Raw genomic sequence first — 14,209 nt, forward strand, 5'->3', positions numbered from 1 at the left:
CTATAGGAGTTTTTGTAAAGATTTTTTTAATGATTATTATTCATCTCTATAAATTAAAAAAAAATCTCTCAATAACTTCTTTATAAATCTCATTCTTTATTTATATTTTATTATATATATAGATAATATATTTTATATTTCTTCATTATTAATAATTTTAATTTTAAAAAAATAAAAAAGAACTTTTCCTAAAATGGAGAGGCCAGCCGTAATAAAAGAAATTCATTTTTATTATGAGAGAGCTCTTTTGATTTGACATATCATCCACGGTGAAAATTCCAAGAGCAGAATAAAAATTTAATTAAATCGAATAAATAGATGGAATTTAAAATTTTAATTTTTTTAAATTAATTAATTTGATTTAATTTCAATTTTAAAATTTTATATTTGATTAAACCAAATTAATTAAAATAAAAAATAATTTATAAATTATTAAGTAAGTAAATTTATAAATCTCTAATTAATTAATAAATTTTTCATAATATTTAAAAATTTTGATTATTTCTGTTAATTTGATTGAAAATTGAATTAATCGATATTTTATTAGTTTGATTTATTTGATTTTTATTTAAAAATTTTGTTAGTTAAAAAAATTTGATTCAATCCGATTTCGATTAATTTAATTCGATTCGATTCAGTTTTAACTAAATACTCAATCCTATCCTTGAGATATATCCAATAGAATTTATTTTTTATAAGTTCCTTTTATTAAGGTCGTTCTTTTTTATTTTTTTAAATAAATACAAATCTAAATAATAATATATTAAATATATTTATATAATATATAAATCATAGATAAAATACATTATCTGTGTATATGATATAAAATATAAATAAAGAATAGAATTGATAAATAAATTATTGAATTTTTTTTTAATAGTAGAGAGATTATAAAGATCATAGAAATTCACTATAATAAGATCTAAATAAAAGTTGCATCAAGGCATCGTCACCACTTCACTTTGCTCTGCTCCATTCGTTCATGGAATCCATCATGGAATCCACTCGGCGTCGTCTCCGCTCGCTTCTTCAGTCCCTCCATGTCCATCTCCATCTGACGCAACGCCCCATGTAAGCGCTCGATGGAGCAAGGGAGCTGGAGCATCCTGGAGCGCCGCTGTCACCATAGTTGCATCCTCACGTTATATTTAATTCACAAGGAACTTGCAATGCCGCTCTGCATCGTACTTCCCTTCTCCCTCTTCACCTTGCTCCCACCTCACCCCCCATGAATCCGTTTATCATCTTCGCCGCCGCCACCCTACTGACCTCGCCGGCGTACGTCGCTGATGTCCACCCCACCCTCACGTCCTCCACCACCAGCCTGCTGTCGGTCGGCTGGTCGGCCGTTAGTGGGAAGCACAGCACCAGCACAACACCACGAGTCCCCGTCTGCAGCTCACCTCCTCGAATCCTCCTTTAATTAATTGTATTTAATTGATGGATGGTGTGGCATCTGCAAAATTTCTGGCCATATATATATATTTGATTACAAGTTTATGATATATTTCTTAAACAATTTAAAAATTCTAATATATTTAATAATTTATATATTTTTCCTTCTTAAGACCTAAAGTAAGCAGAAGCTTCTCCCTGACAGGGGAAAGTACAGAGATTGCAGCAGTGATTGTTGATCGTGCTCTATAAGCAAGGCAATAGGAAGTATCGAAGAAACCATCCATGGAGAATCCCGACCACTGCAAAGCACCAAAAAGCATGCCGAGAACGACATGAAAAGACGTGCCATTATTTCATATAGAATCTTACAGCTCATAATTAACATGGCCCAGTGTTAACTTCAGCTCATAATTGGAAATAGAGTTCCTCTATTGCTTTATTTTTTCGAACGCTAACAGGTTCGAAGCCTTAATCTTTAATCGAAATCCTCTGAATTTAAGACCAAGTAATTTGTCAGTCTTTTCAGGCTAATATAATCACTCTGCTTTGGCTTCTTGAGCATAACAAGAAGGCATTTTAAATTAGACTTTCCAAATCCATGATTAAATCCCTCAAAACCGGGATTGTTTTTTTGCTCCTATCGCCATAAACTTTGAATCGACAAATCAAATATGCTTTTTAATGGCATCGCTTTTGCTTGTTCTCCTAAAGAACAGCTTTTAGTTACCAGAAGAGAGAAATAAAGTCTCCATCACCACAAACTAAATTTTTCTCTTTATCGATTATAGAAAAGATATGTCAATGGGGAGCATAGGAAGCTTGAGTCCAGTTCACGCTACTTTGTCGTCGCCTTCTACCTTTCTTTTGCTATAAAGAACAGCTCCTTTCCCTCTCATGCAACCCAACACAGCTCTATTCTCCTCCATTAATGGCGAAGCAGAGGAGGTTCTGTGAAGTTTGAAACAGAGGAGGAGGAGATGGAGATTGAAAGGCCAAGCTTCATCAGAAACGGAGCAGTGAGACTTCCACCTGGCTTCAGGTTCCACCCAACTGATGAAGAACTGGTGGTGCAGTACCTTAAAAGGAAGGCCTTTTCCTGCCCATTGCCTGCCGCAGTTATTCCTGAGATCAACCTCTCCGAGTTCGATCCTTGGGATTTGCCAGGTACCTTGTTAAGGACAATTAGTTAATTTATTACGATAAATTTGACATCGTTTATACATTTAGGTGAGAACGAAGGAGACAGGTATTTTTTCAATATGGTAGAGAGATCCACGTACCACCGTAGCAACCGAGCGACGGGCTCCGGCTACTGGAAGGCAACCGGAAAGCCGAAGCCGGTGGTGGCGCCGGCGAGCAAAGAGCTGGTGGGGATGAAGAGGGTGCTCGTCTTCCACCGGTGGAAATCACTGCATGGTTCGCGGACCGATTGGGTCATGCATGAGTACTGCCTCCCAAGATCGAACTCAATCCACGTAAGGAAAAAAAAAGTTTTATCCATTAGAATTCCACATAAATGTGTGTATGATTCAGCGCTTCGTGGAGCAGAGCAAAGACTGGGTGGTCTGCCGCATATTCAAGAAGAGGACAGGTGGAGTAGCAGATCATAGAACACGACGAAGGTCCGGCAATGGCAGAGCCGTGCACGCGCTCGGTCCTTCTTGTTCTTTCTCTTCCTCAAGCTGTGTGACTGGTCTCGAAGAGGAGCAGGAGGAAGGAGATGAAGGTTGCAGCAAGGCAATCGATTCAAACAGAGCATGATTAGAGTTTGTTTTGTTTAGATTTAGAGCTTTAAATTTGGAGCTGTGATCTCTGCACCATGTGAATTACCAGTACTTGTGCCTCGATCGTTCTTGCTGGTTTAATTTGATTTTATCAATCAAGAAAGCGATTGAACTTTCATTCCCAAAGAAGGAGAAAAGAATCCAATGATTTAGAATGACAAGGCACCACCACTTCATGTGGTTTATGAAACAACAAGATAAGGTTGAGTTGGGGACAAGTCGGTTGTGCCGCAGCTGTTGTTCTCCATGGAGAATTAGAAGCTCCATGGTTTGACGACTGTGATGTGATAGGAGTAGTGTCGAATGATCGACTGTACACTTGGTGGCAGGCATGGGGTCGGGTTGCATGGCCTTGTCAACATTTACCTGCCATGGATTCCTTATCCGAAGCTGCTGTGCAGTGATTGGTTGGTGGCAGGAAGATGATCACCAGATAGTGTTCATCTCTTCTTGTCATCTAGATTCATTTTCGTTCAGGGAAAATAAAAAATGCAACAAATCATAATAATAATATAACCATTAATTTGCAATGTCAAATGTATTCTCGTCTCGGTTTAACCATCCAATTGGCTAAGCAGCACCTTCAATCACGATCCACAGGTACCTTAACTCCATCGTTTTGATTCTGTATGCTTTTCTAACAAATAAGTTCATAACGACACCAAGGAAAAATTGTCGTTGTAGTATAGTGGTGAGTATTCCCGCCTGTCACGCGGGTGACCCGGGTTCGATCCCCGGCAACGGCGATGTTAATATTTTTTTTTCAAAGTTTTAAAATTAATTACACACAAAATCAGATATTCAATTTTGTTACTTGTTCAAGATTCCCACTACGTCGAACTCGCCGTGATCAAACTCAGCGCGGGCGCAATCGATTCGTTCGCTGCAGAATCCCGGTAGATCGGCAGCGTCGGACGAAGCTCCGGTGGCGGCTTCCCCCCCCCCCCGCCCCCCAGGGAGCACGAAAGACTTTTTTTTATTCCTAATAATTAATTAATGTGGAAAATTAAGAACCAGTAATTTTCTAACAATGTGCGCTAATAATTAATGTTGAAAATTAAGAAAGAAACCAGTAACATCTTAATTTCTTATCTATCTGAAGGACCTAATTAAATTATTACGTGAAAATGAATTAATGTAAATGAAATCCAAACATCAATCGAATCGATCGATCGATCGACAACAAAAGTAATTAATAAAACATATAATAAAACCTGTACTTGTGTGTAAACCACGTCGATGCTTGGGACAGAATATATATCGAAGAGGAGATATATGTAGCTAGGTCAAGCATGAGAGACAAGAGTCCCTCAGGTTAGCCAAGAAGCTTGCCCATGAAAACCACAAACAGGCTTTTCAGAAACCAGTTAGAAACCCTAGAAGCCTCCATGGGGACAGAGGCAAGTCATTCTTGGCTACCAAAGACAGGCTCTTATCTCCATGTAAGACCTCTCTTCCTTGTCATACATATCGGTTACCTCCAAGGGCTTCTATTTATAGATGTCCAAGGCCAAGCATGGGTATATATATATATTTTCTCAAAAGAAATTTTCTTATTAGGAAAAAAGGTTTGACCTTTGATGCATGCACAAGTTATGTATGACCTTATCTTGCATGCTGATAACCTTACTTTAGTATCTGTTCTTCCTCAGTAGACTTTCTTATCTCTTCGTTGATGAACACCAAGTTGGGGGTTGACCTTGAACAAGGATCAAATCTATGGAAAAAGGTTGCTGTATTATATTGTTCCTGTACACGGTACAGTAGCCTCAAAGAGAAATCACATATGACTTTTTTCTCTCAAAGGAAAAGTGTGTGTGATCAGGAATATATTCTATGAAAAAATAGAAAGGTTTAGGGTTACAACATGGCCCTTAGAGATCGGAATGGCCATGAGAGTCAAGTTGGAGAACAACATGATCTTTCGGTGTCCATGAACTAATTCAAATTTAGGAATGCAAATTTTGATGCATCAAGTTAGTCCTTTAGAATTTTTGGTTTGGTTTGATTAATTTAGTTTGGCTTTAGTGCAATCCACATCCAAACATGATATATATATATATATATATATATATATATATATATATATATATATATATATATATGAAAGATTCTAGATTAACTAAATCAAAATATTATTATGAAAATCGGTTAGATTTGATTAATGACAAAACTTTTCCTATAATATATATTATTGAAATTTATCCAAGTAAATTTAATTTCGACAGAACTTTCCCTATAGCATACTTCAACCATATATATAGAATTTAAGGCAAGGTTATATTATTAAAAACAATTCACCATAACAACATAAAAAACCATTTCACATCTTGAAAACAATGATTGATCATGAGTCAAATGAAATACCAATTATCATCATTCATCACAATATCACAATATCACAATACATTAGACATCAAATATTTAAAAGTTTCTCATCTATATGCATAATTAAGAACAAATCCAAGTAGCAACATCCCCACTGAAAATCTAGAGGCACCAAAAACAAATTAACAAGGTGATTAGTACAACATCACCATTAATATGGTTAAAAATTCTAGAGTTCCTTGCTGCCTCTTCCCTTTCAACCTCTTTCCTTTCAGTTTTCTCTCTTGCTCCTCGATCAGTTGAAGCCTCAACACCTCCTTTCTCAAAAAATCTAACAAAATACTCACCCAATAAGACGTCTCTGATCTTCTGTTCTTCAGCAATATAAGGTTTGAAATTTAGGAGAGAGTGAGAGAGAATTTTGTCCTATAATATGTCCACGTACCGTGGAGTTCATGCAAAGCATTCACCAAATATAATTCTCAGATCAGATTGGGTAGCTCAGTTTGGTTCTCAATTTTCTGGGTTTCAGAACATGTTAATATATATATATATATATATATAGATAATCAAAAATGATACTGCAACTGAGGGCACAATATATAACACAGAATACAAAACCTATTTTATATGTGCACTTAATGGAGTTAGCTAGCAATCTGTATCCGTGATTTGTTCTTAGAATTATTCTCTCTCACCTGGGAACAATAAATTTGGTAGCGTATATGAAAAATCAACTTAGAAGAAGAGATTTAATTAGGTCAAGCATGAGAGACAAGAGCCACTCAGATTAGCCAAGATGACTGCCGATGCAAACCCAGGGTCATCTTCTATTACTGTTATAGATTATATAAATAAAAATGGGAGATATATGGACATGATTTATCTTAATTGTAAGGATATGATTTACCTTGATTAAAGGGATTTAATTAAGTCTAGATTCTCTATATATGTATGAGATTGATGAATAAAATTACTAATATATTTTTTCTTTTAAAATTTCTTAACATGGTATACGTGCAAACCCTAGCCGTAATCCCAAACCCTAATCGTCATTCTAAATCTTAGCCTCTTCTCTTCCATTATTGATTGATGGCGACAACTTTTCTCTTACATTAGCTGTTGCTGGCCTAGGAGGAATCGTCAATCGTTGATATGTCATTGCCAAAATTCCAATCATCAGAATCTCTACTCATGAGCCACATGTATCATTACGAGTTTTCTAGTCCAATCCCAAGAGTCGGCGTGTGAAAGTGCATTCGTTATCAGAAATCTCTTCGGTTGTCACTATTCTATTTGCCCTGCTCTATATAATATTTTTGTATACCTGATTGAGTGAGCATCTGTTCAACAGGTTTAGAGTTTCTTTGATATTCCAGATTTAGTTCTTTGTTTTCTTTTGTTCTTGTTGCTCTTTGGTGATATGGCGGAGAAGAAGTTTGTCATGATCTTTACTGATGAATATGTTAAATTCTCTCAGATTTATCAAGAATTGTTAAAATCTTCATCTACACCAATTATCATCGTCGTCGAGTTTGGTAAATGAAATACATGTCTTGTTTCGTCATCCTCCAAATGGATCATTGATTCTGATACCTCAGATCATATGATAGATAATTCTAATTTGTTCTCTATTTTTCAATCACATACCTCTTCTTCTACTGTTACTTTTAGTAGATGGGTCAACCTCTTATGTCCTTGGGTTTGACACAGTTACTCCAACTCCTTTAATTCCATTACACTCTGTCTTAAGCTTACTTGAGGTGTCTTTTAATTTAATTTCTATAAGCAAACTCACTTGTATTCTTAACTGTCGTGTCTCATCTTTTCTTGATTATTGTCTTTTTCAAGATCTTACGATGAAGAAGATTATTGGTAAAGGATATGAATCGGGGGGCCTCTACATCCTTGATGTGCAGGTATTGAAGTCCATCACCTATTCTAGAATAATCACCTCGTTCAAAGCACATTGTCGATTGAGTCATCCTTTTATGGAATAATCACTTGTCAAAGCATAAAGCATATTGTTGATTGAGTCATCCTTCTCTCCTAGCTATACGATCTAGAATAATCACCCCGTTCAAAGCACATTGTCAATTGAGTCATCCTTTTATGGAATAATCACTTGTTCAAAGCATATTGTTGATTGAGTCATCCTTCTCTCCTAGTATTGAGGAAACTCTATCACCAATTTTAGAGGCTATTCTCATTAGATTGTGAGTCATATCAGTTTACTAAATACCATCATCTTAGTTCAAGTCCAAAAGTCAATAAACGAGCTAGTGCTCCTTTTGAATTAGTTCATTCAGATATTTAGGGATGTTGTCGTATTATGTCTCAACCGTTCTTCATGGTGAGACTCCTTATCACATTCTCTTTCCAAATAAGTCATTGTTTCCTATTGAACCTAGAACATTTGATTGTAACTACTTTGTTTGGGATATTCGTCCTTAAGTTATAAAACTTGATCCAAAATCTCTGAAGTGTGTTTTTCTTAGGTATTCTTGGGTTCAAAAGGGTATAGATGTTATTCTCCTAATCTTAACAAGTATTTAGCGTCCATTGATATCACTTTTCTTGATCCCACACATTTCTTTCCCTCTACCAATTGCCCTAGTTAGGGGGAAGATGGTGACTTGTTATTTTATACCGTTACATCTTCTATTTTTGATCCTACTGAGTTCTTGTTAAACCTCCTGTACACAAGGTTTATTTTTGGCAACATATTCTTCCTGATCCATGTCCTGTGGCAGCTTCTTTATCAGCGGATCCAATTTCAAGTGATGATCTACAATTCCCTTTGTAAAGGTAAATTTCAATGTACTTATTCAATGTCTTCTTTTGTGTCTTATAACCACTTAATCATCATCTTCCTGTTCCTTTATTGCATCTTGTGATTCTATATCCCTTCCTAAAATTGTTCATGAAGCTCTATCTCATCCTGGTTAGCGTAATGCTATGATCGAAAAGATGAATGCTATGAATGACAATGACACTTAAACCTTAGTCATACCTTCAAGGAAGAACACAATTGGATATAAATGAGTGTTTATATTTAGAGTCAATCTTGATGGGTCTATTGCTCAACTGAAAGCCCGTTTTGTTGCTAAAAGTTATGTCGAAACTTATGGAGTGGATTATTCTAATACTTTTTCTCTTGTTGTTAAACTTATTTCTGTCTGGTTGTTTATTTCCATAGCGGTCACTCATAATTGACTCTTACATCAGTTAGACATCAAAAATGCTTTTCTCCATGGTGACCGTCAGGAGGAAGACAATATGGAGCAACTGCTAGGCTTTATTGCTCAAGGGGAGAATGGGAAAGTGTGTCATTTTCGTAAATCCTTACATGATTTGAAACTGTAAAATAATATGGAATCTTGCTTTATTACAAGAGATAAACCCTATTTATACACGAATATAGGAACCTATTCTAGGAGAATTATTCTATAAAAAAGAAAAACAGAATATTTATCCCTAACAGAATATTTATTCCTAAATATTCTAATACTCCTCCTCAAGCTGGAGAATATAAATCATATGCACTCAGCTTTTACATATGTAGTCAATTCGAGGACCTCTCAGTGACTTGGTGAATATATTTGCTAATTGACTAGTATTTTATCAAATATAACTTTTTCTCTGACAAAGTGACAGTCGACTTCAATATGCTTTGTCCTTTCATGAAAAATTGGATTCGAGGCGATATGCATGGCGGCTTGATTGTCACATATAAGTGACATTTGTGTAACCTCTCCAAATCTTAGCTCTTGAAGCAATTGTTTGAGGCATATAAGCTCTTAACTGGCTATAGCCATAGCTCGATATTCTGTCTCTGTATTGGATCTTGCCACAACATTCTGTTTTTTGCTTTTCTAGGAAATAAGGTTATCTCCGATAAATATACAAAAATCAGAAGTAGATTTTCTATCAATGGGAGATCCTGCCCAATCTGCATCAGAATAGCCTACGACTCGAGTATGTCCTTTGTCTCCGTACAAAAGATTCTTTCCTGGGGCACCTTTGATATATCGGATAATGCGTGTTACATCATCCCAATGTTCCTTGCATGGAGAGTTGAGAAACTGACTTACTACACTTACTGCAAAAGAGATATCCGGACGAGTAACAGTAAGGTAACTTAATCTCCCTACTAATCGTCTGTATCGTTCAGGATCTGGAAGAGCTCCCCCTGATTTGGCATGAGCTTGACATTAGGATCCATAGGTGTGTTAATTGTCTTTGAGTTTAAGATGCATGTTTCTTCTAGAATATCCATTGCATACTTCTTTTGGAATATGATAATCCCATCTTTGGACTGTGCTACCTCTATCCCCAAAAAATATTTGAATTTGCCGAGATCTTTTGTCTAAAAATGTTTGAAAAGTTGTTATTTCACCTGTGAAATCCCGAGATGATCACTACCTATGATAACAATATCATTAACATAAACTACTAAGTAGATGCAACCAGTAGATGAGTGACGATAAAAGACAGAATGGTCAGACTCACTCTGAGTTATGCCAAATTGTTGAATTACAGTACTAAATCTACCGAATCATGCTCTGGGAGATTGCTTGAGGCCATATAAAGATTTTCGCAGGTGACATACAAGACCAGAAGACTCCCCCTGAGCAACAAAACACGGAGGTTGCTCCATGTAGACTTCCTCGAGCAGGTCACTATGTAAGAAGGCATTTTTTATGTCCAAATGATAAAGAGACCAATGTCGAATTACAGCAATGAACAGGAATAAGCGCACAGAGGACAGCTTGGCAACAGGAGAAAAAGTGTCCTCGTAATCCAATCCGAAGATCTGAATATATCCTTTAGCAACGAGGCGAGTCTTAAGCTGGCCAACTTTTCCGTCTGGACCAATCTTCACTGTATATACCCATCAACAACTGACAATTGACTTCCTTGGTGGTAGAGGAATGAGATTCCAAGTTCCACTGCTCTGTAAGACACATTTCATCGAGCATAGTCTGTTTCCATCCTGGATGGGCAAAGGCATCACCTGTAGTTTTCGGAAGAGAAACAGACGACAAGGAAAAATACAAACAAAATAGGAAGGAGAAACATGATGATAACTCAAAGAAACATAATGAGGAGAAGGATTACGAGTGGAACGCACATTTTTCTGAAGTGCAATGGGAATATTAGACTTAGGAGATGAGACTGGAGGACAAGGTGAAAGACTTGCTCCAAAGATGTGTCCATGTCAGTGTCAGTGGTGATCGGCGGCAAAGCAGGACGAGGATGACGCTGAAAAACCTGCAATGGAGGAGATGTCTCCGGAGGCGATAAAGACTCCTCCGGAGGATAAAAGATAGCTATTGGTGCAGGCGTAGAAGGAGAAAACTCGGATGGAAATTTGTTAGACCGAAAAAATAGAACCGAATCAAAGAACGTGACATTAGTAGAGATGAAGTACCGACGGAGAGTAGGGGAATAACACTTATACCCTTTCTGAGACCGTGGGTACCCAAGGAAGACACACTTATGAGACCGGGGAGAGAGTTTGTCAAAGCCATGATCGAGAGTATGAGCAAAACATATAGAACCAAAGATCCTAGGTGGTAAAGGATGAAGAGACTGATGAGGATAAAGAACATGATGAGGTATTTGACCTTGTAGAGTGGAGGAAGACATGCGATTGATGAGCTAACATGCAGTAAGTACAGCGTCACCCTAAAACTGAAGAGAAACATGAGAATGGAAAAGAAGAGTTCGGGTGGTCTCAAGAAGATAACGATTCTTGCGTTCAACAACTCCATTCTATTGAGAGGTATGAGGACAAGACGTCTGATGCAACACACCATGAGACGCCAAGAAGGTTTGAAATGGAGTAGATAGATACTCACGTGCATTATCACTTTGTAAGAATCGAAGAGAAATACCAAATTAAGTTTTAATTTCATAGAAAAAACATTGAAAAAGAGAAAACAACTCCGAACGATCTTTCATCAGATATAACCAAGTGCAACGGGAAAAATCGTCTATAAGGCTGCGTTTGGTTTGAGAGACACAAGAGACAGTGACAGAAATACAAAAATACAGAAGACAGTAGAGACAGTGACAGAATATTAATTGTATCTGTCTCCTGTTTGGTAACACAAAATACAAAAATAGAATCACGGACTTAAAAGACTAAATTACCCTTCTTTTACGGACAAAAGTATACCTATTCTCTCATTGCCAAGCTTGAAACACTGTGAATAACCGATCAAAAGGAGGAATTGAAAGGTGATCTTCATGCTCATACTAATCGTCCAAACACCTGATCCTAATTTTAGTTTTATTGGTAGAAGACCAAAACCAAAAAATATCAACTTGATCCAAGTCAAGGTATTTCGTTGGGACCATTAGCAAGGACAAGAGGAGAGGATGTTTAAGGACCAAAACCATTAGGCTGCGTTCGAACGAATAGGAACTAACATTGAAAGAATAACTAAAAGCACACATTTTGAACATATCAAATGATAACCTGACACTACATTTGTACAAACAGCAAACGGATTACTTAAGCAAGATCAGAACACATCAAACGAAAAGTTGCAAACTTCCAAATTGAATACAGCGATCAAGAAAGAAGAGAGATTGAGCAAGACTCACCGGTAGTCCCTGAAGTGCGGCACGTCTTCGAGAACGTATCCAAAGTCTGCTTCGACGAGCCAGGTGGAGGGTGCGAACGGCGGCGCGTCAGGTGGAGGGTGGAGGGTGCGAATGGCGGCGCGTCAGGTGTAGGGTTGAGGGTGCGAAGGTGCCCTTCCTTTGACGAGCCAGGTGGAGGGTGGAGGGTGGAGGAACGACGGCGCGTTAGGTGGAGGGTGTGAACGGCGGCGCGTGAGGAATGAAGATGCAGCTGAGGGTTTAGGTGAGGGTTTTGTGGGTAAAATGGTAATTTACTTTTTCTGTCTCCGTGTAAATCCCGCTGTCTCCAATTTTCGAATGGACAAAAAAAGGGCTCAGTTGGCGACAGAGACAGAGACACAAAATGATTTTTTGTATCTGTCTCTCATTTCCAAACGGGGACAGAGACAAAAAATCAAAACTGTCTCTGTATTTTGTCCTGTCCCCGTTTCCAAACGCAGCCTAAAGGTATCAAAGTATCGTGATCCCAATGTAGAAGAAACACGACTCGGACCCCAAACATCGGAATGAACCAAAGCAAAAGGTGACGTAGCTCGACTCACAGTGCGAGGAGAAAAAGAACTACGAACATGCTTTCCTAATTGACATGATTCACAAGATAAAGAATCTAAGTGAAAAAGACCAGGATGTAATTGTTTCAATTTATCAAGACCTGGATATCCCAACTGAGCATGAATAAGAAGGGGAGATACCACCGCCGAACCAACAAGAGAGGACTGCTGAAGCCGATATAGGCCATGAGACTCATATCCGAAACCAATCATCCTCCCCATACTTCGGTCCTGTAAGGAAACAGAAGATTTAGTAAACGAGATAACACAATCAAGGGACCGAGTAAGCTGACTAATTGATAACAAGTTAAAGGGAGCACCGGGAACATAAAGAACATTATGAATAGAAAGAGACGGAGAAGGATGAATAATACCGACACCCTGAGACTGAATTTAAGAATCATTTGTCATGGTGACAAAGGGTAAATAACCAGAGGTAGAGAGAGAAGAAAAAAGTGATCTATTACCAGTGATATGATCGGTGGCCCCAGAATCAAGAACCCAAGAACTTGAAGAGGGAGATATGCCAGCAAAGGAATTACCAGTGAGTGCAACGACAATAGGGGAATCAGAGATCTTTCGATCCTCATACCATTTCAGAAAGTCGTTATAGGAAGGCGGTGGGGTTGGATTTGGTGGCAACTGTGAAGTGGAAGCTGAAGGAGCGACAGAACTCTGGACGATCTGCATAGCACGGGAAGGTCGACCATGTAGACTCCAATATTTATCAATCATGTGTCCTGGTCGGTGGCAATGATCACACCAAGGGCGTTCTTTGCCACACTTACGAGGTGGAAGTCTGTTGTTGTTTCGAGAGACCAAAGTTAATGAGTAGGGAAGCGTATCGAAGGCCTGTTTCGCCATCCAAAGCATTCATGCGCTGCTCGCTCTCTTTTGTATTTACTCTTGGAGGCACTATGGTTGCTGAGCGTCCTGCGCCCCAATGTCGACGTGGCCACCGCCGAGAGACGCCACGCGAACGCAGGGATGCGGTGCAGGAATACTGCTGATGAAGCAGCAGAACCGCAGGATAGATCGGGAATCGCGATTGGGAGGAATTGTGATTGGGAGAGATGCTTCTGGCTGCCGATGAAGTAGCAGAATCGTAGGACAGATGTGCTCGGTCCTCTGTCGACGGTGAGACAGAGGCGTGATTCGGTCGACGTCGCGATCCGAAGGAAGGAGAGGAAGGCTTCTTCGCGTGGCGCTGTGCTCCAAACGTTGAAATCAGAGGTGCTTGGTCGACGACGAGATAGAAGAGCGGGATGAGGAAGAAGACGTCGCGATTCGGAGGAAGGAGAGGAAAGCTCCTTTGCACGTAGCGGCGTGCTCCAAACGTTGAAATCAGAGGTGCTTGGTCAACGGTGAGACAGAAGCGTGGGACGAGGAAGGAGACGCCGCGATTTAGAAGAAGGAGAGGAAAGCTCCTTCTCACGTGGCAGCGGAAAAAAAAAAAACCTAATCCCGCTCTGATACCATGTAAAATAATATGGA

The 14,209-nt window shown here is 38.6% G+C and overlaps 1 protein-coding gene and 1 non-coding gene across 2 annotated transcripts; both read left to right on the top strand.

Annotated features, from left to right (window-relative positions):
* The first annotated feature begins 2,195 nt into the window (after positions 1-2,195).
* Positions 2,196-3,298, top strand: LOC141836083 (NAC domain-containing protein 83-like). The gene is made up of 3 exons (XM_074723493.1): positions 2,196-2,562; positions 2,626-2,873; positions 2,947-3,298. Exons 1-3 carry the CDS (start codon positions 2,376-2,378, stop codon positions 3,157-3,159), a joined length of 648 nt encoding a protein of 215 aa, XP_074579594.1. The 5' UTR covers positions 2,196-2,375; the 3' UTR covers positions 3,160-3,298.
* Positions 3,299-3,856: 558 nt separating this feature from the next.
* TRNAD-GUC (transfer RNA aspartic acid (anticodon GUC)) lies at positions 3,857-3,928 on the top strand. Its single transcript has one exon. It is a non-coding gene; the product is annotated as a tRNA-Asp (tRNA).
* The last annotated feature ends 10,281 nt before the right edge of the window (positions 3,929-14,209 follow it).

Source organism: Curcuma longa, chromosome 10 (assembly GCF_044706935.1).
Source record: "Curcuma longa cultivar G26 ecotype Majalengka, Jawa Barat chromosome 10, ITB_CL_G26_1.1, whole genome shotgun sequence".
Lineage (NCBI taxonomy): Eukaryota > Viridiplantae > Streptophyta > Magnoliopsida > Zingiberales > Zingiberaceae > Curcuma > Curcuma longa.

Excerpts from the sequence above, each read along its gene's own strand:
- LOC141836083 (XM_074723493.1), top strand. The coding sequence starts at position 2,376 with ATGGAGATTGAAAGGCCAAGCTTCATCAGAAACGGAGCAGTGAGACTT. Across the intron at positions 2,563-2,625 it reads CGATCCTTGGGATTTGCCAG|GTGAGAACGAAGGAGACAGG; the intron begins GTACCTTGTTAA and ends TTATACATTTAG. Across the intron at positions 2,874-2,946 it reads CAAGATCGAACTCAATCCAC|AGCAAAGACTGGGTGGTCTG; the intron begins GTAAGGAAAAAA and ends TTCGTGGAGCAG.